The 23,213-nt window shown below is 43.4% G+C and overlaps 1 protein-coding gene across 6 annotated transcripts in view; it reads left to right on the forward strand.

Moving 5' to 3' along the window:
* N4BP2 (NEDD4 binding protein 2) overlaps positions 1 to 23,213 on the forward strand; it is a 107,095-nt gene that overhangs the window by 74,682 nt on the left and 9,200 nt on the right. For all 6 annotated transcript variants that reach the window (XM_068278472.1, XM_068278469.1, XM_068278470.1 and 3 more), the window contains exons 9-16: positions 144 to 229; positions 1,904 to 1,952; positions 4,024 to 4,223; positions 7,219 to 7,331; positions 8,750 to 8,873; positions 9,256 to 9,438; positions 17,298 to 17,466; positions 17,966 to 18,089. In XM_068278472.1, coding sequence (XP_068134573.1) covers positions 144 to 229; positions 1,904 to 1,952; positions 4,024 to 4,223; positions 7,219 to 7,331; positions 8,750 to 8,873; positions 9,256 to 9,438; positions 17,298 to 17,466; positions 17,966 to 18,089 — 1,048 coding nt within the window. The remainder of the gene's footprint in view (positions 1 to 143; positions 230 to 1,903; positions 1,953 to 4,023; positions 4,224 to 7,218; positions 7,332 to 8,749; positions 8,874 to 9,255; positions 9,439 to 17,297; positions 17,467 to 17,965; positions 18,090 to 23,213) is intronic.

Consider the following 23,213-nt stretch of genomic DNA (forward strand, 5'->3'; position numbering starts at 1 on the left):
ACAGTGTCCGTTCTAACTAGGCTGTTCGTTGCTTGTGAAGTGCAACTTCATCGGTGCTCAAATTCAAATTCTCAGCATTATATTTCTATCTTTAAGGCAGATACATTTTAACTTTGATCAGTACTTTATCTCATTCCTTTCAGGCTCTCTAACTATTGAAGATTGTGTGGTTCCCATAGACCTTAAGCTAGCTGAAGTTCTTCATAAAAAGTGGAAAGAATCAATCATGGTTAGTATGTGTATCCACATGATGTGACACACCTCAACAAACTGTCATCACTTCTTTATTGTCATTGACATATCAGCATACATCCATGTGAAATAATTAGGACACTTTATGAAATATTCAGTTCTTTATTATTTATCTCTGGAAAATAAAGTGATTTAATTTCAGGTAAATAAAAAAAAATGAATCTTGATTTACTTGTTACATAAAAGATACAGAATAAACAAAGATGTTTATTCACACTGAGGAAAGGGACACCCTACCCCTCAGTAAGTAATGTTAACCTGTTTGACTGAAATACCCGTATATACTCGCATAAAAGCAGACCGCGTATAAGCCGAGGTACCAATGTTTCACTCAGAAACCAGGAAAAAGTGATTGACTCGCGTATAAGCCCCCTCCACAGTAGCCAGATGTGCTCCTAATAAAAGTCAGCCTCCCTCCCCATAGCCAGATGTGCCTCAAGGATGATACAGCTGTGTCTCAAGGCCCCACTAAATGGCATCATAGATATGAGACACAGAGGTTGCCACACAGGAAGAATCCCGATCATCTGCTCCAAAAGCCAGGGGACACAGGTAGTCCTTAGCAGCGCACTCTGCACACGATGTTGCAGGGGGTTGGGGGGGGGGTGCCGACACAGCAGGGAGCCAGTAACAAAACCTGCTCCACCATCTGTTCTGCTCCACTGACTCGCATATAAGCAGAGAGGGTAACTTTTCAGCATATTTTTTGTGTTGAAAAATTAGTCTTATATGTGAGTATATACAGTAACTACAGCGAGACACTTCTTGTAGCCATCTACTAGTCTTTGATATCAGTGTGAGGAAAGTTTGCACCACTTCTCAATGCAGAATTCTTTCAGCTGTGAGATGTTTGAGGGGTTTCTTGCATACACAGCTCATTTCAAGTCACGCCACAGCATATCAATGGGATTACGTTGTAAGCCCGTGCCTAAATCTATTAAAAAATCTGTGCTGTGTGTGGTAGGAATCACAATCCAATCATATTCTAATCAGAGAGTGATCGATTGGTTTGCAGCATTGGGAGCAAATTGATGCATGTATTGGAACCTGCAAGTAGTTGACAAGCAATCCCCTACAGTCAGTCTACCATTTGCAGACTAGCCCATGGACATGAATAGACTGCAATATCTGCTGTACATTTCACTTTTCAAAACCTGGGCTTCAGGAATTTCCAGTGAAGCAGCGAACTGAGTTTGCACCTTTACCACTGGGTAACGTTAGATACGTGTTGGTTTCCTGGAGCTCAGCCATAAGAATTTATCCTGGAGGGTGTGGGATTTTTCCCAATTTTCAGAGAGCTCTTTTGTTCTGATACTAAAAGTTCTTTTTATGAACAGATTGTCAGCTGCAAAGTCTGTTATCAGCTAGTTCAACTGACCATAGTGTTAGAAAGAACACCCACAGGATTTTGCTAAGTTGCGATGGGTAGTGCTGACTTAACAAGCAAGAGGATGGCAGGTCTCAGGAAAGCAGAATGATGGGGGCACATAGTGAACAGAGCGCACATAGTGTGGGAATCATATCTGTTGCATGATGCAGACAGTGGAAATCTGATAACCCACACTGACTACTACTGTTCTAAGTTGCTTGGTAGCCGTGTAGTTTTGGAATTATGTTCCTTTGTGTAAATAATGTATTTTGTTTCCCACAGGAGAGGCATAACCAAGAAGCACTAGCCTACCAACTCCTATTTGAAGAAGGTATTCATCTTTTAGCCTTTAAACACTCAGACATATATTTATTGTTTTCTTACCACATCACATGTAGAATACTTTTACTATATGAACATATAGCATATTTTCATAGGATTTATTTATTTATTTTTATTTTTTTTAAATAAAATTCTTTTAAATAAATGTAAGTCTTTTGAGTCCATCACAAAGCGGATTCCCTGCTTGTCTGCTTCATCCTGGTTCCATGGCAGTGATGCGCCACTGTCAAGTGCAGCCAAATTACTCTAGCTGAACCGCCCATAAAGTATGCAGTGCAAAGACCCAAATGGGCATTAGACTCACTCAAAATAATTGTGATCCTTTCTGCAACAATCTGATGTGTGTGCAGGTTTGATTTATTGCTGCCTGTACGGCTGTAAAATAAATTCCTTTTATAGTGTCTGGTCAGGATCTCTCGTGTTCGACTTCCAGTTCTATAGGTTTCCGGCATCTCAGAGGACTGTCTTTGCTCACTTAGTTTTCAAGCAGCATCATGACTGTGTCTCCCTCTGAGCCTGAGTTAAAGAGAATCTGTACTCTAAAATTCTTACAATAAAAAGCATACCATTCTATTCATTATGTTCTCCTGGGCCCCTCTGTGCTGTTTCTGCCACTCCCTGCTGCAATCCTGGCTTGTAATTGCCAGTTTTAGGCAGTGTTTACAAACAAAAGACATGGCTGCTAACCAGAGTGCGATAGGCTGAGAGGAGAGCTTGGAGAGGGTGTGTAAAGCTTCTGCCTATCACAAGCAGTGTTGCACATTCCACACATTCCAGCCTGAGCCCGACAGAGGAAAGAAGATAAGATTTATTACAGAGACAGTGCAACTAGAAAAGGCTGCAGTATGCCAGAGCACATTAGAACAGGTATAGGGACTTATAGGATAGAAGAAATAAGGCTCAAAATTTTGTTACAGAGTCTCTTTAATTCAGCTCTGACACCTCAGTTCATGTGACCAGACATTTAGGCTCAGATTTTTGTTTGGCTACTGAAGATAACTTTTGATGCACCCAAAAAAATATTCTGGGTTATTTTGCTTACTGTGCTCTTTGAAATTAAAGGGATACTGAACAGCTTTTAAAATCACAATTTACACTTACCTGGGTTTGGCTCCAGCCTCTCGTAGCCCACGAGGTCCCCCGGCGGCGTCCTGGCTTCTCTCTTGGTCCCGAAGGCGGCTCCGTTAATCGGCAACTTTGGCCTGAAGTCGCCAGTCTGAGTCCCCGCCGTGCACACTACGCGTCATCATGAGGGCCGCTACACCTCACGCCGGCCAGTGTGAGAGTCCTGCGCATGTGTGGTTCTCTAACTTAGAACCGCACATGTGCAGGACTCTCACGCCAGCCGGTGTGATGACGTGACGTGTGGGGACTCGTACTGGCGACTTCAGATGGAAGTCGCTGATTAATGGAGCCGCCACCAGGACCGAGAGAGGAGCCAGGAGGACACCGGGGTACCTCATGGCCTACGGTGGGCTGGGGGAAGCCCCAGGTAAATGCAAATTGTATTTTTGAAAGCTGCTTAGTATCCCTTTAAGTTTAAATCTATGCTGAGAATTTGGCTATTAATACAATTTACTGCTGCCAACAGGCGATTATACAGTCTTCACATTACCATGTGTTTTTATTTCCTTTATTTTTTTTAATTGTCCAGCTAGGTTCACAGCGGGAGTTGAGTTGTGTTCCCTGTGACAGCAGGAACACAACAGAACAGGAAAGCAGCAGCGCACGACATCTGCACATTGCGTCGCATACAGTAAAGCATGCTGTTGATATAAAGTATGCTTTCTGTACTGTTAACGTGGGTGTTAAGGGTTAAATGCAATGCATTGGGATACCGCATTCCATCAGATGGCACTGCAACGGCCGCACTGTGAACGTCGCATTGCTTTTGTATTGCATTGTGACGTTATACATTACAATGCAGCCATTATAGCGCACCACAATGCCCCACTGTGAATCTAGCCTCACAGTTACTGTGCTAAGTCTAACTTTGTAGAGTGCTATAAAATTTTGATGTTAAAACTACGACATAGAACATAATTAACTTTTTTTTGTAGGGAATTCACCAAATGACTACATAAAGCTAGACAGTCTTCTGCAGGAACAGGAGGCTTGGCTGACTGAGCGCGAGTTTAATGGTACTCAGGAGGACACAGACCCCTTTCCATTCGTGGACCACTGGAGTTCCAGAACGAACAAAGTTTCCCTGCGGCAGATCATGTCAGAAGAAATGGCAATACAGGCTCGGGAAGATACGGTAAGGGTTCTACTCTGATTTAAAGAGACTCTGTATAAAAAAAAAAAAGACTCCCGTCTGCGCAATAGAGCAGATCAATCGGGTTCGGCTATTTCCGCCTTACCCGAATGAAAAGTCGCTAGTACGCCTGCGCAGGATCGCGGAGAGGTAAATATTTACATCGCCAGACTTCGGGGGACCCGGCACTTAACAGAAAGACACCGGAGGAAGGGGGAAGCCTCATTAGGATCCAGCGGCTTCCCCCTCCCAAGGTAAGTAAACCCAAAAGGGCTATTTTTTTGCTACAGGATTTCTTTAAAGGTCCAGATTTCTGAAAAGGGGTAATTTACTTTATATAGATGGAAAGTAAAATTGCAGATATTGTATGTTCCTGATGGGATTAAGTAATGTTGCCTGTGTGCTTCTGTTCAGTATTCTGCACTGCTGCCACAGTAGGGAGAGGATGGATCCCTCCGTGTTGGGGAGTCTATCTTTCAGCGGTAAGATGGAACAATGCAGCAATCATGAATGGATGGGGGAGGATTGTATCTGGGAAGCTCATAGCTTTTGGCACAACACAGCTGCTTGTCTGAGTTTGGTTTGCCTTCTTAAAACTAAGGAATTTACAATAATTCAGCTTTAAGTGAACATCTGTGGTTACCTACAATGCACTGCTATGGATTATGCAAATTATCTCTTTATGCTTCTAAAAGCCTGGGTAGAACATTTGAAGCTATAGGCTTGCTAGACACCAGCGGTTCTGGATGCTATCCTGGCTTTCAGGGGCATATAGAGATAATTTGCATATTCAGTAGCAGTGCATTGTGGGTAAACCTTGCTTTTCAGTAGGAGGGCTTTTCAGTCTCTTTTAGGGCCCTTTTCCACTAGCAATCGCAATCACAAATCACAAACACCAGCGATTGCGATTTTTCATTAATTCTGTTATGCGATTGCGATTTGTGATTTTCATTTGCATTGCATTATCATTGTAAAAATCGCTCCAGCAAGCGATTGCGATTTGCGATTAGCGATTTCCAAATCGAATCACTGTAGTGGAAAATACTTCTCGTGATTTCTATGATAAAGTAACAACTCTAGCGATTTAAAAATCACTAGCGATTTGCGATTCAGCAATCACTCTAGTGGAAAAGGGCCCTTAGTCCCCTATACTCTCCTTGTGGTTTTGGGTCACACCAAGTAGCTTTCTTTACTGTTTGTCTGAGAAACTCATTGAAAGTCGTGGAATTCCAAGGCCAAGGTTGCTTCACGACTCTTGTGTCAATAAGTTAGAGCAATTGCAGTACAGTAATGGAATTGGAAATCTTTAACAGGAACCTGAGTTAAGATGGAGGGTACTGCAATATTTCTTGGCTGTTATGTGTATTATCTGGCTTTAATATATTCTGATTACTTGACCGAGGATGGGTACGCATTTCAAGTGCACTGACACCACTGTCTGCATGCTAGTTGCAGTTAAATGATTTACACTACTGAAGCCAACAAATCAGCATGACAGATGGAAAGTTAAAAGAAGAAACCGAGAGACACCCAAAAAAGAGGTCTAGATCATTGGATGATATCCAAACATAAATAGTAATCATAATAAAACTGGTAATACTTACAGTAGCTTACCTTAGAAGTTTCACTGATCACAAGATTCAGACTTTTATTTCAGCACAAAAATTGACAACGCGTTTCACGACCAAAAGCAGCTTCATCAGGTCAGTAAAACAGTGCAGAATTCGTAGTGGCCAAAAGCTCTGACTGCCAAGAAGACAAACTTCACATTAGTGCCTGTGGTTTTGAAATTAAACGTTCAACATGCACATCTAGGTGTGTTGTTGGTTTCCCTGCTTACTTCTTTCTATGCATTGTACTGTAGAATCCCTTTCTAGTGCACTCCAAGGGAGCGGGCCAAGTAGTTTACTGCACTTAACTGTACTGTTTTAATTCAGTCAATAATTGGCAGTGCTCAATATGCAGGGATTTGGAGAATTGCATGCAATAAGTATGCAGCAGCTTGAACAGAAAGCATAGGTCTCACCAGTTAATGCAGGTATAGTACTGATAGTGCGCTTTTTCTGTCCACATTTCTGTGCAGCCTGGATTATATTGTAGCCTTGCAGCCATGCACAAGCAAGGCAATTCCCTCAGTAATCAAGCAGCAGCTTAAACAGGAAGTATAGGTCTCACCAGTAGATCACAGAGGCACTTGGCATTATCGTGACATATGACTGTAAAATACTCCGTTGTTTATTGCCTGATGAAGCAGGACTATACGTATGAAATGCGTTGCAACACTGTTGGAGTATGTTAATAAATATATGCTTTTTTGAAAACTGACAATTTAAGTCCACCACTGCCTCTGTAGCAATTTTAACGTTTTTAGTATATTTTATCCTGTTGGCACCTCTGTTCACTTCTTACGAGGCGAGCAGGCTACAAGTGTCCACCAGCCTACATACCAACCTCGGCTCATGGGTCTCCAACTGACACACGCGCCCTCTCACTTTCCACTATAGCCGAATACTGCTGGAGCCAAAAGACAGGTTCACAATACTGAAGTTCTATTATATCCGGTTTACTATATCAGGTGTTACTCCCACATACTTGCAATGGTTTGGATACTTTGCATCTTTTGGGGTACCAATAATACATTTATTTGTTTAATTCAGACAGTATTTTGAGTCTGCTTTCCGGAGGTAAGTCCACCACTGCCTCCCAGCAAATTTTAACATTTTTATTACCTTTTATCCTGCTGGCGCCTCTGTTCTCTTACGATAATACTTGCAATGGTGCTTGGATGGGACCTGGACATTTAGTTTACTACGCCCAAATAGTTATAGCAGAGTTTACTATAACAAGATTACACTGTATCTGGCCATGTGTAATTATATCCAACATGTTTCCTGTTAATCGTAGCACATATCTTGAAATGTGTATTTCAGAAACCATTTAATTTTTCTTTAACAGCATACTGTTCTAGTTGAATAATGTAATGAAATTCCTATTGCAGAAGAAGTCTCTGTCCATAACAAACTGTGCCGTGAAGATGAAGGAGAAGCAGCTCTTGGAATTATTTCCTAATTTAGAACAGAAACTACTCTTGGATATTTTTAAGGAACACAAGTAAGGGCAATGTCATTTCTGGGCAATGATTTCCATTGAATTCGAAATACAGAATTGATACGCAATTTGCTTTTTATGTGCATAAAGTTCTGCATTTGGCTGAATGCTGGTCCTGTTTTGTACCTTTCATTTGATCCAAATATAGGAATAGTTGTTGAGTTGTTTTTCTTATTGAATTAGTGTTTTTTGGAAAGTGTAACTGAGCTAGTGGTAGAAGAATTTTTATAAGTAGGTTAAAACCTTAGTTTACCCTCCTGTTTTTTTTTTTGTTTGGTTGTTTTTTTTTTACAATTTAAAGTTTTGTATTTAAATACTGCGCTTTTTTAAAAAATAAAAATCTGAACTTTAAGGACAACTGAAGTTAGGGGTATATGGAAGTTGCCATATTTATTTCCTTTTAAGCAATACCAGTTACCTGGCTGTCCTGCTGATCCTCTGCCTTTAATACTTTAAGCCATGGACCCTGAACAAGCATGCAGCACATCAGAGGTTTCTGACATTATTGTCAGATCTGACAAGATTAGCTGCATGCTTGTTTCTGGTGTGATTCAGTCACTACTGCAGGCAAATAGATCAGCAGGGCTGCCAGGCATTTGGTATCGTTTAAAATGTAACTCTGGTTACTCGGTCAGGAAGTAAAGATAACCGGGATAGTTCTGGAGAGTTATTTGTTGTTAAGTCCAAGATCTGTACACCTGGAAATTAATTCCCAGAAAGTATGAACTAATGGGCATTGCCACGGCATATGAAATACTGGAATAATTAGCTTCACATTGACCATCCCTACTACCATAATTGCCTTGCTCAGAGTACTGTTGCTAAGGTTTTTAGTTGATCTTGCTGTCAGTTTTGGAAATTGTTCACTAGCTGCAGATTGAAATGAAAAAATAATTTTTCAAGCAAACCCAAAGTTTGCTTGACTTTAAAAAGGAACTCCAGTGAAAATAGTGTAATAAAAAAGTGCTTCATTTTTACAATAATTATGTATAAATGATTTAGTCAGTGTTTCCCCTTTGTAAAATCTTTTCTCTGCCTGATTTACATTCTAACATCACATGGCGACATTTTTTACTGCTGGCAGGTGATGTCACTGGAAGTAGCTGCTGCTTACTTTTTTGGCAGTTGGAAACATCTGTAAACAGCTATTTCCCACAATGCAACATGGTTCACAGACAGGAAACTGCCAGGACCGTGGTCCTCAGTTTCCTGTGGGAGGGGTTTCGCCACAATATCAACCATACAGAGCACCCTGATGATCAGTTTGTGAAAAGGAATAGATTTCTCATGTAAAAGGGGGTATCGGCTACTGATTGGGATGAAGTTCAATTCTTGGTCACAGTTTCTCTTTAAGAAAATTACTAAAGAAAAGCATTATCTGACATGACTAATGGAAATAATGCTGTATGTATGATCCCCAGTTATTCTTTTGAAAAGACGGAAGAATTCCTGAGCTCTATTTTGGCGGCTGATCCTGTGCAGAATGTTGTGGCTGCAGGGTTTAAATTGGAATCCACTGCATCAGCTGATAAGACTAAGGAGAAGGTAAGTTCATAAATGTAACACCTTTGTGATTTGGGGTGTAATATCTTCACACACTTTTCTTGCATTTCAAACCATCTGATGCAATGGTCGTGCCGTTTCCGCTATCTGTTATGTGCAGAGTTGCACAATTTCTGTGGTGGTGTATATTTGTGCTTTGTGACATTTTAGGGCTTAACCTCTTTTTCTGTTTTTTTTTCTAAATAAACATTTAGTTAATGGGTCAAATTAAATGCATTTAACCATTAGATTTAATCTGTGGTATGACATTTTCAATGCATTTTGTCCCTAAATTTGTTTGCAGTATACAGAAACTAGGGGGGAAACCACCATATACAGAGTACACCAGTAATTTACAATTGTCTACCTTTTTTTTTTTTTTAAGAAGGTGAAAGCAGATAAAGAAGGCTTCAATGGGCGATATTACCAAGACTTTGAAGACCCAGATTATCATGATTTCAGGGCTGAAGCTTTTCTGTATCGCAAGAAGCAGCAGGAGAGCTACAAAAAGGCAGCTGAAGCCCACCACCGAGGCATGAAGCAAGTTGCAGCTTACTATGCACAACAGGTTTGGGATTTTAGGATTTTTTTCTTAATAATAATCTGACTGAGCCAATCTTACATTTCAATTTGGAACTCTCATGGAAGTACAGTACATGGATGAGTCTCACTATATATATATATATATATATATATATATATATATATATATATATATATATATATATATATATATATGTAATTGTAAAGCTTTTTTGATCTTGTAGCCCTCATTTTTTTGTGTGTAAAGTAATGATTCCCTTTCTCAGATTTTCTTGACGTTTTTCTTCCATGTGGAGCCATTGCTGAAAACATAAAATGGGAAGGGCTTTTCTTTGTTAAGTAATACCCTTTTCTAGTCACCTGTCTGCTGGACACCTCTTAAATGAATCATTAGACTCACCTGTGGTTAAATGCCTGTTAATTAGTATTTTGTAGTCCTAGTTTTCTTCTAAGACTATAATTGGGGTGTACTCGTTTTTGCAACATGGGCTTAAATCAGAGCCGTCTCACCCATCAGGCAACTCTAAATTATTGCCTGGAGCGCCACAGGCGGAGAGAGTGCAAAACCACCGCTACTGCAGTGTGTTTTTTTATTTATTTACATTCATGCCTGCCCTACTCAGTGCCCGAGTGCCGCCTCTCGTACCGCCCCCTCTCCTCTCATTCAGAGCGAGCAGCCACACAGATTTGATCCAGCAGATCGGAGACACTGCTTTGCTCCGCCCCTTCCTGCCTCTCTCTACTGTGCTTGACACAGTTTGAAAAGGAGAGCGGCAAGCAGGAATGAAGAGGCCAGAGAGCGGAGGAAGAAGGAGGCAGAGCTGATCCGTGATGCAGAGCCTCCAGAGGTAGATGCTGCTGGAGATGATGGGGATTCGGAGGCTCATCTATGCTGGCTGCCAAAGTGATCTTAGGCAGAGAGAGGGCAGCAAGCAAACGGCTACATCAAACCCTGCAAGGGCACAGACTGCGGGCAGCACACAGTAAGTAATTACACGCATCTTTCACGTTTCCCCTACTGATCTATCCCAGCTGCCAATCCCCATCATCATCATCATCATCATCAAAGAGAGACACACGGGCTCACTGCAAAGTTACTTCCTGCCTGCCTGATGGAGCTAATTGTTTCTCCTCTGCACTGTGATGCAGGCCTGGTGTCTGCTGGGCTCTGTCAGGGGTCAGTAAAGGATGGGTATGGCTTCTGCTGTGTGATGCAGGCTGGGTGTCTGCTGGGCTCTTTCAGGGATCAGTGAAGGATGGGTATGGCTTCTGCTGTGTGATGCAGGCTGGGTGTCTGCTGGGCTCTTTCAGGGATCAGTGAAGGATGGGCATGGCTTCTGCTGTGTGATGCAGGCTGGGTGCTGCTGGGCTCTTTCAGGGATCAGTGAAGGATGGGCATGGCTTTTGCAGAGACGTTTCTGACAGGAGTTTATCTCCTGTACTGTGGTGTCGGGTGTCACAGGAGCTGGATGACTGTCCATGCAGGATCAGCAGAGGGATGTTGTCAGGTGTAAATGTATGCTGCATCCCTGCTGTGCCCTGCATTTCACAAGTATAGCACATGAATATAATGTGATGTCTAATGAACGTTTGTGTTGATGCAGCAGTCTGTATATTTAGCACTGATTTTGGTTACATGCTTAAAGTGTACCTGAGACAGTACACTCACTGTGCCTTATTTATACTTACCTGGGGCTTCCTTCAGCCCCATGAGGACTGTAGGCTCCCTCACCATCCTCCCTAGTCGCTCTGTTGTCGCCTTCTGTATTTTCTTAAGTCATGGCCAGTCGTGGTGTTCTGCACATGCCCAATCACGAGTGTGCCCCATTCTTCGCCCAAGCGCAAAATACTCCCAGCCACGGCAACGTGTGACCAAGCTGCACATGCACAAAGCACTGCAACTGAAAAAGATACGTGAGGCGATGCTGGGACGAAGGAGTGGTTGATGTGGATGACGAGGAAGCTGGCAGTCCTTATGGGGTGGGAGGAAACCTCAAGTATAAATTAGGCACAGTGAACTGTCTGAGGTCCACATAAAGAGAATCTGAAGCGAGTATAAAACTCGCTTCTTCTCTTATATTCAGCAGGGGCATGTGTGTCCCTGCTAAACCGCCGCTATCGCGCCACATAACGGGGGTCCCTTACCCCCCAAATCCCCTCCGTCCTCGCCGGGGATCTCTTCCGCATTGAGGCAGGGCTAACTGCTATAGCCCTGCCTCACAGCGCGTCTGTCAGCGCGTATCTCCGCCTCTCCCCCGCCCCTCTCAGTCTTCCTTCACTGAGAGGGGCGGGGGAGAGGCGGCTATGCGCCGCTGATAGACGCGCTGTGAGGCAGGGCTGCAGCCGTTAGCCCTGCCTCTAGGAGCAACAAAATCTATGACCAATTTGGTCGTTGATTTTGCAGGGGGGGAATTCGGGGGTAAGGGACCCCCGTTGTGCAGCGGGATAGCGGCGGTTTAGCAGCTGCTGAATATAAGAGAAGAAGCGAGTTTTTTACTCGCTTCAGTGTCTCTTAAACAACTGAGTGTCAGTGCCTGAAATGATAGAATGCATTAATTATCAATTTGCTGTGAATGCTTGAGCTTTCTAAGCTACACATAACTGTATTAAAAGTAAAGATAATCATCCCTTTGGTATGTAAAGAATGAGACTGTGTTGTTGGATGTAACATGATGCATACCTTGACGCCAGGGAACTGTATAGGAATGGGAGGAAGGCATACGCAGCATGTAAGAATGGGGCGTGTCTAAAAGTGTGGCAGGGGCATGTCTTAGTGTCCCTCTTTCCAGGCTCCAAAAGTTGGGAGGTATGACGTGAGTGCAGCCAGCGTGTGACGCACCAGGCATTCGAGCGCCACCGCTGGCTTCAGACAGGAGACGGTGCTTCCTTTACGTGCCCCCCCCCCTGGCCCCATTCGCTTGTTTGTTGTGTGTCTCCTTCAGAGCTCCAGAGGCACAGCAGGCAGCAGGTAGTTCAGCACACTCTGTGTGTGTGGGAATAAGGACTGCTGCTGTGTGGGGTGGAGGCGCCCTGGGAGGAGGGCGCCCTGGGAAAGGGGGGGGGGGGGGGCGCCACAGGTTTTCTTGCCTGGAGTGACAAAATGGCTAGAAACGCCCCTGGCTTAAATTCATTTGTTAACTTAACAACTTTAGCAACTTAACAAATCTTGTTTGAAATCAATGGCCCACATTTGTGTGAGTATTTTGTACTACAGTATCTCATAGAAAATGTTGATACAAAACTGCATTAAAGCGAAGATGTTTGACAGCATGATAAAAGGTACAATAGAGACATTGGCCTCTTCTCTATCATGAAATGCAAGCGCAATCGTGCTACAATGTGATTGCATTTCTTCCTAATTACTACTACTGCAATTTAGTTTCTATACAAAGTATAAAAAGCTTAATTGCAGCCAAAACACTGCAGGACTACAATTGCAGGATTACAATTGCCGTAGGCAGAAAATCGCACTGCCGTTTCCATAGTTTTTACCGTATCCTACATTTTGCAACAAACCATTAGCGATTGGAGTCTGATCGCAAAATGTAGAATAGTGCAAATGGCCCTAAGCCCTCAATCACACTGTACGTGTTCCTGTGTACATTTCAGTAATGACTATAGCGTGCAATAAGCAAGAACATGAGAAGTGCATAGGCTGCACTGGCTGACATTCTCTTATACGATGCAGAGCAATGCGTTGCAATAGCACATTGCTGCATGAATTTTTGCAGGGCTGTGGAGTCGGAGTCGTGGAGTCGGGCAATTTTGGGTGCCTGGAGTCGGAGTCGGGGAAAAAATGCACCGACTCCGACTCCTAATGAATTTGTAACGGTAATTAAAATAGAAAATATGATAAAATTTTCTATTTCTCAGATAATAGTCATTAAAAATAATGTATATATACACTATATATACAGTAATAGCTGTGCTTAGTCCACAAAAATGAAATAAACCAATCAAAATTAGTTACTTGTGCTGCTTCAATAAAGCAGTCCCCGTATTTTTAAGGTCAGATATACATATCTGATTGTGACTGTATATATGATGTGTACACAGGAATCTCTTATATATACTAAATAACATCTATGCTGTAAGAATAAAGCCTGATGTGTAGCTGTGTCACTAATAGAGATGGTCAACGAGATGGAAATAATTCTGCATTGATGCTGATTTATGCAAATGTATGCACTCCCTTTGCTGATGAAATCAAATAATTTGATATGTTGTTAAAATTTGGTTTGGTGACTACAAATTAAAGGGTAACTGAGATGGATGAAAAGTAAAGTTTTATACATACCTGGGGCTTCCTCCAGCCCCATTCAGGCTAATCAGTCCCTCGCTGTCCTCCACCACCCGGATCTTCTGCTATGAGTCCTGGTAATTCAGCCAGTCAGCGCTGTCCGGCCGCATGCCGCTCCCACAGCCAGGAACATTCTGCACCTGCGCAACAGTGCTGCACAGGTGTAGTATGCTCCTGGCGGCGGAGTGTGTGCATGCGCACTACGCCCGACTGGCTCAAGTACCTGGACTCATAGCAGAAGATACAGGTGGTGGAGGAGGACAACGAGGGACTGATTATCCTGAAGGCGGCTGGAGGAAGCCCCAGGTATGTATAAAACTTTAATTTCATCTGTCTCAGGTTTACTTTGTTACACAGTAGTACTATACTCTACATATGCACTCCCCACAGAGCTGCAGGGAATCCACTGAGAAAGCTGTGCACATTGAACACAGAGGTGTTGTCTGTTTACAACCTCCTCATTCCCCTGCAGAGTACCTGCACATCATTCTTACATGTACCCACACTTACATTGCCTAGGGCCTGATAGATGTTCTTTGTTCCGGTTTGTACCTTTTACAAGTACTCTTACCAAGGACTAGTTTTAGTCTAAAGGGAATAAATATAAAAGTCTACATATCCTTCTCACTTCAGTTGTCTTGGAAAATTCCTAAGCGTTGGCAGTTAAGAGACGAATTTCATGTTACATACTTTTAATCAACAAAATTGTAATATGCAAATTAGAGGAGTCGGAGTCGGTGGAATCCTAAACTGAGGAGTCGGAGTCGGTGGATTTTTGGACCGACTCCACAGCCCTGAATTTTTGTCCACACGCAGCAATGACCTATTTATTGTCAGTGAATGGAATCATCAGCACAAGAACGGAGAGTAATGCAGATGTGTGTTGAGTTGTAAACGTATAGCTATCTGTTTTGCATAATGTGAACAAAGCCTAAGGAAGGTCTGACATGAACTTCTGTCACTGTTGTGTTTAATAGAAGAAGTGCATGCTACTATGTTTGGATGCAGAAGGAAAGCATATTAACTTTCCTGGCGGTCAAATAAAACCGCCAGGGGGCAGCGCAGCAGTTTTTATTTTTTTAAATCATGTAGCTAGCCTAGCGCTAGCTACATGACAGCCGCTGAGCAGCGGCATCCCTCCACCCCCTCCGATCGCCTCCGGCGATCAGGCCCGTCTGGAAATCCCGTTCTGAACGGGATTTCCATTAGGGCTTCCCCGCGATGAAGTCATGGACGTCGTGACGTCAGAGGGAGTCCCGATCCACCCCTCAGCGTTGCCTGGCACTAATTGGCCAGGCTGCACAGGGGTCGGGGGGGTGGGGTAGGGGTAGACACTCTCTAACGCGGGGGTCGGCGGCGATCGGTGAGTTCACGCAGCTAGCAACGTGCTAGCTGCGTGCAACAAAAAACAAGTTGCGCAAATTGGCCCAGCAGGGCCTGAGAAATACTCCTGCGCGGCATAGCCCGAGCTCAGCTTACCGCCAGGAAGGTTAATGGATATGAATATTTGTAATTCTGTTTCAGTAAAATATTTTCTACATTGTCTGGATGACACCTCTAAGATGTCGCTTTGATGCTTATTGCAACAGGTAAAAATCAATGACTTGATTATAAACCAAAGGGACCTCTTCTTCCCACCAACACTCCTGCAAGCACACTATTGTCTTCTTTCGGTCACACCGCCCAGTCCCAATATCAATTCTCCCCTCTGTCTGTTTTGATCCTGTTTCAACTTATGTCCTCTTGTTATGCTGTTAAAGGAATACTGAGGTGACATGATGAGATAGACATGTGTATGTACTGTACCACACATAACTATGCTATGTTCCTTTTTTTTCTTTCTCTGCCTGAGTTATGCATCAGGTATGCAAGTGACGGTTTCTGTCTGGTCGGGACCTGGTCAGACTGTAGAGTAACCCTCACTGATAAGTAATAACAGCCATAAAACACTTACCTGGCAGGAAATGGCTTCTGAGAGCAGTAAAGAGTTAAAAAAGGGGCAATAGTTCATAGATTTTAGTTCTGGCATACTTCAATTAATGTATCATTAAGCTGAGACAATGAAACAGTAAAAACTTAAAAAGTAGATTTAAATATAAAATAAAACTCTGGGATGGAAAAAAATCATCATTTTTAGGAGGATAGATACAATTGTTTATCTCATCAGTTTATTTTAACCTCGGTATTCATTTATGTACTAGGATTAGCAGAACATACAGCAGAACATTTGTTTGTCCCTGCTTGCAAGTCTCTCACTCACTGGTGTTCTTTGAGCACCTGTTATGCTCTGTGAAGTCCTAAAAGAAGCAGAATTTGCAGTTTGAGTTCTTCCCCATGTACACACACTCAGAGGATTGCCATAGCCACCTCTTCCACACTGCCCATGTATATCTGTCTCCTTCCACTTGCTACAGCTCTCTTATCACCTCTGTTGCTGACGTTTTCCAGCCTTAGTCCTCCCGTTACTAACATTAAGTTTTATGTCAGAAAAGGAAATTAGAAGCCAGAGTGAAGGTAGTGGTGTTTGGCAACAGAGAGGTCCTAGAGAACAAGTGGCTTTGACTCGTAGAGAAAGGACATGTTCCAGCAATGGAAGGTAGAGTGGTAGAGTGCAGGGGAAATGGCTATGGCTTCTCCTTCCCCAGCACACTCTGGCACATAGTAGTTTTTGAGGTAGGCATGTGTACTGGTGGCGTCGGCGGGGAAAAATACCTCTGTTGTGAACTCCACTCTTTCAAGTTTTTATACTTCTGAACTTTGTACTTTATAACATTAGAAGTGGGAAAGCCAGCAGCCATTTGTAATTGAATATATACGGTATACAAATCTTATAGTATAGTGTAACTCTGCATAGGGATCTTCTAATGCTTTGCACTGAGGTTCATATTACTGAGAGTTTTGTGTACAGGTACTCCCCGACTTACGAACGACATGTATTCTGTGTTTCCATGGGAACAAGCCAAAAAAAAATTTTTTTTCAAATTGGACTTGTAGTTTTTGAGAAAATTGATTTAAAAAAATTCAAAGAAAAAATGGCTTTTAAACTTGTATAAGGAAGTACAGAGGGCAGAGGTGACACAGAGGGAAACACTGAAGGCCTAGGGGGCACAGAGGAGGTACAGGAGACAGAGATGGCACAATGTTCCGACTTAAAAACAAATTCAGGTTAAGAACGAACCTAAAGTCCCTATCTCGTTCGTTAACCGGGGACTACCTGTACTTGTATTCTAGGATTTTATAGAGGACACAGTAAAATTCACATTTAGTATTTGAACTTGCTGTCCCTCAGCTTACACACAAGTGGCCTCAATTCACAGAGCATTATCAAACGTTTATCAAACACTTTATCAAACGTTTGATAATTTACCTCATGGGTAAAATCTCATTTTGAATTCAATAAGGTGTTATATATTTATCGAATGCTTTATTGATAAAACGTTCAATCTATCTATAACACCTTTGTGAATTCAAAATTAGATTTTACCCATGAGGTAAATTATCAAATGTTTGATAAAGTGTTTGATAAAGCTTAGTGAATTGAGGCCTGTGTGTGTTGCTACTCACTGCCTTTTTTCCTCTTTTAGGGCTATTTGTATGGACAGAAGATGAAGGCAGAGAATCTGAGAGCTGCTGTGCAGATTTTTGAAAGAGCTAACGAGTATCTGTTGCCAGAGAATATATTAGATTTGCATGGGCTTCATGTGGACGAAGCTATGAAGCATTTCCGCAGGGTCCTGCAGGAGAAGACTGAAGGTATGGTGCTAGCAAACATGTATAAAGGGCACCGTGAAATTTGACCGCATGTTGAAGCCGAAAAATGGCTCACCCCACTGTGGCAAATTTCCCAGCAGTGTTAATTACTATTCCGCTTCCAAGGCACCGTACAGGGGGGTAAGATGCAGTTTGGCTTCCAGCTATTGCTGGTGGCTGAATTGCTTTTTGTTATAATTTGGGCTCCATCTTTTGCCGTCGCCCAAATTACTCATTAAGCGCTGCTATAGCCGTGACTCACATTACGGCCTGTGGTGCCACCCAAATGTCCTCAGCCTCTTGGCAGCACTTTTTACCTGTCTCGACAAAGCTATACCTATTAAAAAAAAAATCAATGAAAAATGCAAAGTTAAAAACAAAACACAGTTGTAGTCGCAGCTTATTTTTTTCATGATCATTTTTCAGCAGTCTTGTACAGAGTGTAAAAATAAAACCGGCACGCAGACTCTTGTAATTGTGCTAAATCTTACATATACAACAGAATATAAGAAGAACGGAGGCAAGCCACATCTTCTTGTGATAACTGGAAGGGGGAACCATAGCCAGGGAGGTGTCCCGCGCATTAAACCAGCAGTCGTAGACTACCTCACCAACCATGACTACAGGTATGTATCGCCGCAGTGCTACAAATGCATATCATATAAATAAGCAAGTGTTCTGCTCCTCATTCCCTTTAAAGGGAACCTAAACTGAGAAGGATATGGATTGTTTCCTTTTAAAATAATACCAGTTGCCTGGCTCTCCTGCAGATCCCGTGTCGCTAATACTTTTAGCTAAAGCCCCTGAACAAGCATGCAGATCAGGTGCTCTGACTGAAGTCAGACTGGATTAGCTACATGCTTGTTTCAGGTGTGTGATTCAGCCACTACTGCAGCCAAAGAGTTCCACAGGACTGCCAGCCAACTGTATTGTTTAAAAGGAAACATCCTTATCCCTCTGTTTAGGTTCCCTTTAACCTTTCTGTAGAGAACTGACTGTCAGTATACTGTGTATAATGCTCATTCAGAAGCTGAACTGGGATCTTGCTCTGTGGCTGGAGCATGTGACCAATGCCAGGGCCTTAGAGCCACAGCTGGCATCAGGAAATATTTTAAAAATTACAGTAGATGCAAAGAAAGTATTCAGTGGTTTTCTCTATTACATGTTTCAAATGTACATGAATAGAAAACTGATTTAATAAACTGTTCCTCTATTCACCCTAGAGTAATATCTGGCGTTATTAGGTATTGGCGTACATAGTTTCTTTGCTTTGCGGGCAGAGAGCTGCTCTAGGAATAGGTAAGCGAGTCCCACTTGTCCCGCATGATCATGATTTACAATTTATAGAAATCTTATAACATGAAGTTTTAACTGGATTAAATTTGCTGGGAGCACATAAAGGGTGCTGCCTCAGTCTTTCCTTTATAGCCAGAGCCGCAGTGCTCACAGCTGCTGATAAAAGCTAATTACACTCTGGTGTAGCTAAACAAACACAAGGGCACAGTGCAGTGGATTTCTACAGTACTTATATGTGGAATAGCAAGTTTTCATTGTGTGCTGTGCAAGAGACTGGGTCTGCTTTGAGAAACGTGTCCCTTCGACCAGCACAGCAGAGTATCTCCAAAAACAACATAATAAGAGGATGTGCACCCCAAATAATAAATAGGTAATGTGCCCCCCTCTCCACCCACTACCACAAAAAAATTTTATGTTTCTCCCACAGATCATATACACAGGATAGAAGTGTATCTTTGCAACTTAAAAGTACCACTACACATGGTGAGATTTTTTACGTCTACCCTCTGTGGAAATACATATTCTTAAATCCACCTTGTATGCTGAGATTTGTACTTTTATAGAGACACTCTGACCGGGAGTATATGATCTATGGGGACAAGATGGCAGCATGCAGTGTGCGAAACAATTATTTAACCCCCTGCTAAAGTTTGCCCATGTGCCCAACAAATGAGCAATTTTTACTTTTTGTGGTAGTTTTCCAATTAATTGAGAGAGAATATCAATTAAACACTTGCATAAAAGCATTACATAAAAGTTATAAATTGATAAGTATTTAAACCCTAATCAAGACCTGATTACATACTTACTCGGAAAGTACAGCAGGAAGATGTTAGTTGATAACCAGGTTTGCTCACATCTCAGGAGAGATTTTGGTCCACTCCTGTTTACAGAAACGTTCTAAAACCGGTAGGTTTCTTGACTGCCGTTTGAGAACTTAAAGCTTAAGACCCATCTTCAGTGTTCTGGCTGTGGGAAAGCGGTTCTTATGCAAGATTTTTTGCACTGATATTGTGCATTAGGAAGCATCATGTGCATTTTTGCATAGTGTAACGATCAAAGATGTTACCTCTGTGGTGGAAAGCAGCGCAGCTGCTTTCACACCTGATGTCACCTCTGCGGCCACGCCATCCCGGGTGTCGCTTCCCGACTCAGGTGGGACAGGGGTTTCTGTTGCACAGCAGCTTAGGTCCACACGCCTGCGCATGGAGCAAAAGGACCTTTATGGGCGTAGGAGACAGATCAGCTGACATTGTGGTCAGCTGTCTTCTACCTGTCAATCTACCTTGCAGGTTGGTTCAGCCCCTCGGACGGGGCTGCTTGAATCTGCCTTCAGTATTTAAACCTGGAGTTGTTACTCTGTCCCTGTCTGTTGTCGTGAATGCTTGCGTGTTAGCGCTCAGACCTTAGACTAGTTCCCAGGTGTTGATGCTAAGGATTTCACACCGAGTCTAGGATATTGCTACATTGCTACTGTTATTTGTTAGACTAGATCCCAGGTGTGATGCTAAGGATTTCACACCTATACTAGGATATTGCTATATTGCTTCTGTTATCTGTTAGACTAGATCCCAGGTGTGATGCTAAGGATTTCACACCTAGACTAGGATATTGTATTGTATGGTTTTCTGTGTATGACTCTTAGCTAACTACTCTGACTCTGATCCTGCTTTCTGGTCCTGTGCTTCCGCCTGTCTGTCTTCTAGTTGCTGAACCTCTGCTTGATTACCGATTACTCTCTTGTCTCACGATTCTGTACCGATACTTGCCTCCCTGTTGCCGAACCTTGCCTGTCAGACCACCCTACTCACCAGTGGGCCCTCGCCACTGGTGAGATGATAACTTCACCAGCTCCTCTGGTGAAGTTATTCATTAATGCAGTACTATTTGTATCTCCTGCTCCTAGGCTGCAGTACAGTCTGAATCACCTGCTAGTGCAGTACTGTTTGTATCGCCTGTTCCTAGGCTGCAGTACAGTCTGAATCACCTGCTAGTGCAGTACAGTCTGAATCACCTGCTAGTGCAGTACTGTCTGTATCTCCTGTTCCTAGGCTGCAGTGCAGTCTGAATCACCCGCTTCTCGGGAGATTCAATTTCAGTTTCCCCAGTTGGCTGGGGTTTGTATTTTGTTTGTATTTTATTATACGGACGGCCTGTGTATCTTTAGTACCTCACCAGCATCTCTGGCGAGGTCTTGCCAAACTATACTGTTATCATATGTGTTAGTTTGTTCTCTGAGGGCCCCGGAGGTCTGGCCGTATTTAGCAGGGCCGTGTAGCTGGTTCTAGCCAGCACCTCTGTAGAGGTCTAGCCTTTATTAGTTTCAGTTAGTGCCAGCCTGCTTCTCTGTAGGGGCCTAGTCTGCGTGGTGTCTGAGGCTCATCAGCTCCACTGATGAGCACCTGTTATGTATTTACCATCCTCACCTGCTCCACTGGTGAGGTAGAGCTTAGTGATTGATGGTACCTTCTCAGCTCCTCTGGAAGGTTTAACCAAAGCGGTCTAAGTCACTTGTGTCACCTTTCCAGTTCTACTGGAAAGGCCTGGGGTAGCTTCTGGCTGCCAGTTAAGCTAGCTTATTGCCAGCTCCTCTGATAGGACTAGTCTGCTATCTGGTGAATGTCTGTTAGTATCTGTCTGATTGGTTCTGGTCTCTCGCCGGCATCCCTGGCAGAGACCAGCTATACTACCTCCGTATTCTCTGTCTGTATCCTTCCCAGCCCCACTGGGGAGCCTTTTGTCTAAATCTGTCTTGTTTGTATCCAGATTGTTCCTTACCAACTCCTCTGGTAAGGTCCTGTAAAACCATTAAAGTTACGGTTGCACCAAACACTACACACTCTGCTCTTGGTCTTGCTATACTGGTATTATTGGTGATTCTGCGGATCACACATAATCGGGTATAGCATCTGCATTGTTGGTGATTCCGCAGATCACCAATAATCAGACATCTGAGTTGTGGCACTAAACCGTCACACATAGTGAGAAATTTACGCAATTTGACAAGTGTGTGACCCCTGTCTGACAAATGTAGCAGAGGAACAAATTTGCCACACTGTAAGTGTACACTAAGGGCCTGCCACTGCATGACAGTTTTGCATTTCTGTCAATTGTTTTTCTGCAAGTTTGAACTAGCCCATTGATTAACATTGGTTGCAGTTTTCCTGTGCAGAAAATGCATAGAAAAACTGACAAGTAGAGACAGGCCCTTAGTTCACACTGCACGCGTTTCCAGCTGCGTTTTGGAAACGCGTGCGGGAGGCCGGCACGCACGACATCAGACAGTGCATAGAGTGCACTGTATGATGTTCACACTGCATGCATTCTGGACCTGTGCGATCCGGGAAAGCATGCTGCACGCATTTTTTGCCAAAACGCGTGGCTGTCCCTATCACCTTTCAGTGATGGGATCAGCCACACAACGCACACAAACGCGGATGGCGTGCGTTTGCATGCGTTGCATTGCGTTCCGCACGCATGGCCATCCGCGTTTGTGATGTGATCGAGGCCTTAGGGCCCTTTCACACTAGAGCCCTTTTTGTTGACCAAGGTAAAATGAAAGTCCATAGACTTTTTCGTTTTACCTTTCACACCCGACGCTGCGTTTCGATGCGTTACAGTACGACGCACCGGGGAGCATTTTATTGTCGGGAATCGGCGTTTCACTGTCGGGTTAATTAATTACTAACGCCGCTACTGAGGGTCACACCGAAGATTCCCGACGACATGCCGCAGGCTATCAATGCATGCAGGAGAACGGCTCCTGCACACGTTGTCTAATGTGAAAGAGGCCTTAGAGCTCTTTCACAATAGATAACCAATTTTGTGCACGCGTTATGACCTATCAGCAATGCTAGTTATAATTCACCTGGCAGGAAACCGCTGATGCCCAACGATTAAAAGCTCCCAGATACATTACAACGTAACGCTCTGGAACACTTTGTCTAATGTGAAAGGTAACATGAAAGTTAATAGTCTTTCGTGTTACCCCGCTTACCGCATCCTAGGAGCGATCCATCAAAACGCACGGATCAGCTCCTGGTGTGAAAGAGCCCTTAAGCTGGCCATACACTGGCCCGATGTGCCGCCGTTTCGACAGCAGATTAGATCACTGGGATCGAATCTGCTGCCAATCGTTCACGCTACACCCCGAATTTCGATCCATTCCGTCCGATCCCGTCGATCGCGCCGTGCGGAAAATAACTGTCGATCGCCCGCGGGTAAAGAGCGCATCGCTAGCGGCGTTCGAGTGCCTGACAACCGACGCAATAGAGCCGCATACATTACCTGCTCCGCCGGCGCGACTCAGGTGTCTCCGCTCTTCTTCTCCATCTCCGCTCTGGTCTGGTCTCCGGCATGCTTCCCTTCTTCCTGTCCCGGCAGGAAGTTTAAACAGTAGAGGGCGCTCTACTGTTTAAACTTCCCCCAGACAGGAAGAAGGGAAGCATGCCGGA

Source organism: Hyperolius riggenbachi, chromosome 1, assembly GCF_040937935.1.
Source record: "Hyperolius riggenbachi isolate aHypRig1 chromosome 1, aHypRig1.pri, whole genome shotgun sequence".
NCBI classification, from domain to species: Eukaryota; Metazoa; Chordata; class Amphibia; order Anura; family Hyperoliidae; genus Hyperolius; species Hyperolius riggenbachi.